The following is a 1,674-nucleotide window of genomic DNA, read 5'->3' on the forward strand; positions in this document are numbered from 1 at the left end:
TGTGAAGTGTTCCAAAAATATATATATGGAAAATGGAAAAATATATATATGCATGCTACTCTCAATGAGTATAGGAGATTGACTTTAATTTGAAGAGTTAGAAAAAGGATGTTCAAGGTAAGAACTGCAAGACAAGTCATTTCACTTGTGCAAAGTAGAGGGAAAAATATTTTAAGTAGCAGGAGAAGCATGAGTGAACAGCAAGGAGAAGGAAAGCAAGGATTCAGTTAACAAAATGAAAGGTGAACAGCATTCGTGGGATACAGGGATGGAGGATGGTAAAAAAGATATGACTAGAGAAGCTGGCAGGGAGCAGGTCATGATGGGTTTGGTAGGTTACCATTAGGGTTAGGGATTTTATTGTAACTATCAAGGAAACCTGCGAAGGTCGGCCGGCAGACCGCAGGCTGTCAGGCACGTGACGCGGGGGGCCTCGGCCTCGCCGTCCCCGCGTGGGCGTCCGGCCGCATCTTGCCGGGGAGCCACGCTCGCGCGTGGCGGGAGTTTCGCGCGGGGGGCGAGCCCTGAGCCGCACGCGCTCCTGCCCCTCCGCCTCAAGTCACAGGACGGGGAGCCGCAAACTTCGCACCAGGACAAAAAGGGGGGGGAGCCAAGCCATCTTTTGGGGGTGGATGTTTGCTTTTTGCACTTGAGTTCCTGGCACGCCAAGTCCCCGTTCGCCAGCCCTGTAAGTTTTTCATTCAGCATTCCCCCTGATAGGCCCTGCATGCTCTCAAGACAGACTTTCCCAAATCACTTTTCAGGATAGAAATTAAGTTCCGTAATCCCACGCGTCCTTAATAGCAAGCGTGTCTTATCCGCTCTAGGCAACATACGCTATTTTAACGTGTGTTTTGACCAAAAAGAAAGAAAGAAACACTCACAAACACACACGTTCTGCAAACCTGGTACTGCTAGATGTGCCGGTACACACACGAAATGCATGCACACACTTTTTCCCATTGGCAGTCATTTAATAGGTTGTTCCTTTTGTTTGATAAGGCATCGGGATCGACATCCTAAAAGCCAAATTCAATTACAAACAGTTTATTCTGACAGCAAATTGTAACGTTACCTTAAATGGCCACAAATATTCTCACAATATTCCAAGGAAAGAGACTTTAAAAAGAGAGACAAAAATCTTCTGCAAGTACTTAGTATCTCACATGTGCAACCCCAAAAAAGTATCTTAAGTGGTACTCAGTCCTGTTCCAGGGGATATCCACAGATTACAAGATTATGCACCTGGCTCTGGCTTTTGCCTTTTCCACCATACCACGGCAGCAAAATTCCCTCCCCCCAAAAAAGAAATCATCCACCAAAAAAAAAAAAAAAAAAAAGCCAACAACTTTTTCTTATTTGTAAAAAAAAAAAAAAAAAAAATCAACACAGCATAGTTATATTTTTCCTCAAACCAATCTCGCGGGTGGTTGGTTTTTTTCTCTTCTCCTCTCACAAAGTCTTAAACTTGTTCCAAGTTTAGAGGCGTCTCATCCTCCTCCTCCTCCTCCTCCTCCTCACCACCGCGGACTCCCCCGCGGAGTCACATTGATAATAATAGGTTTCCCTGAAAGATACATTGTAATCCATTCACATCCGGGAACCGCGGGCTCGGAGAGAGAAGGCGCTGCGGCCGCGGCGGCTCCGCCAGACAATGACTGGGGAGGGGCGGGG

At 46.5% G+C, this 1,674-nt stretch overlaps 1 protein-coding gene across 6 annotated transcripts in view; it reads right to left on the minus strand.

Annotated features, from left to right (window-relative positions):
- TCF4 (transcription factor 4) overlaps positions 1-1,674 on the minus strand; it is a 391,888-nt gene that overhangs the window by 372,966 nt on the left and 17,248 nt on the right. For 3 of the 6 annotated variants that reach the window (XR_504111.2, XM_008054869.2, XM_008054870.2), the window contains exon 1: positions 906-1,650. The exons of 1 other annotated variant lie outside the window; for it this stretch is intronic. Coding sequence is in view for 2 of the 5 variants with exons in the window: in XM_008054869.2 (XP_008053060.1) it covers positions 906-963 (58 nt within the window). In the remaining 3 variants the exon portion in view is untranslated. Of the gene's footprint in view, positions 1-905; positions 1,651-1,674 lie in introns of those variants that run through there. 2 more of the 6 variants (XM_008054872.2, XM_008054871.2) reach the window with 1 other exon arrangement.

Source organism: Carlito syrichta, unplaced genomic scaffold, assembly GCF_000164805.1.
Source record: "Carlito syrichta isolate Samal-C Ts95f unplaced genomic scaffold, Tarsius_syrichta-2.0.1 Scaffold301567, whole genome shotgun sequence".
NCBI lineage: Eukaryota > Metazoa > Chordata > Mammalia > Primates > Tarsiidae > Carlito > Carlito syrichta.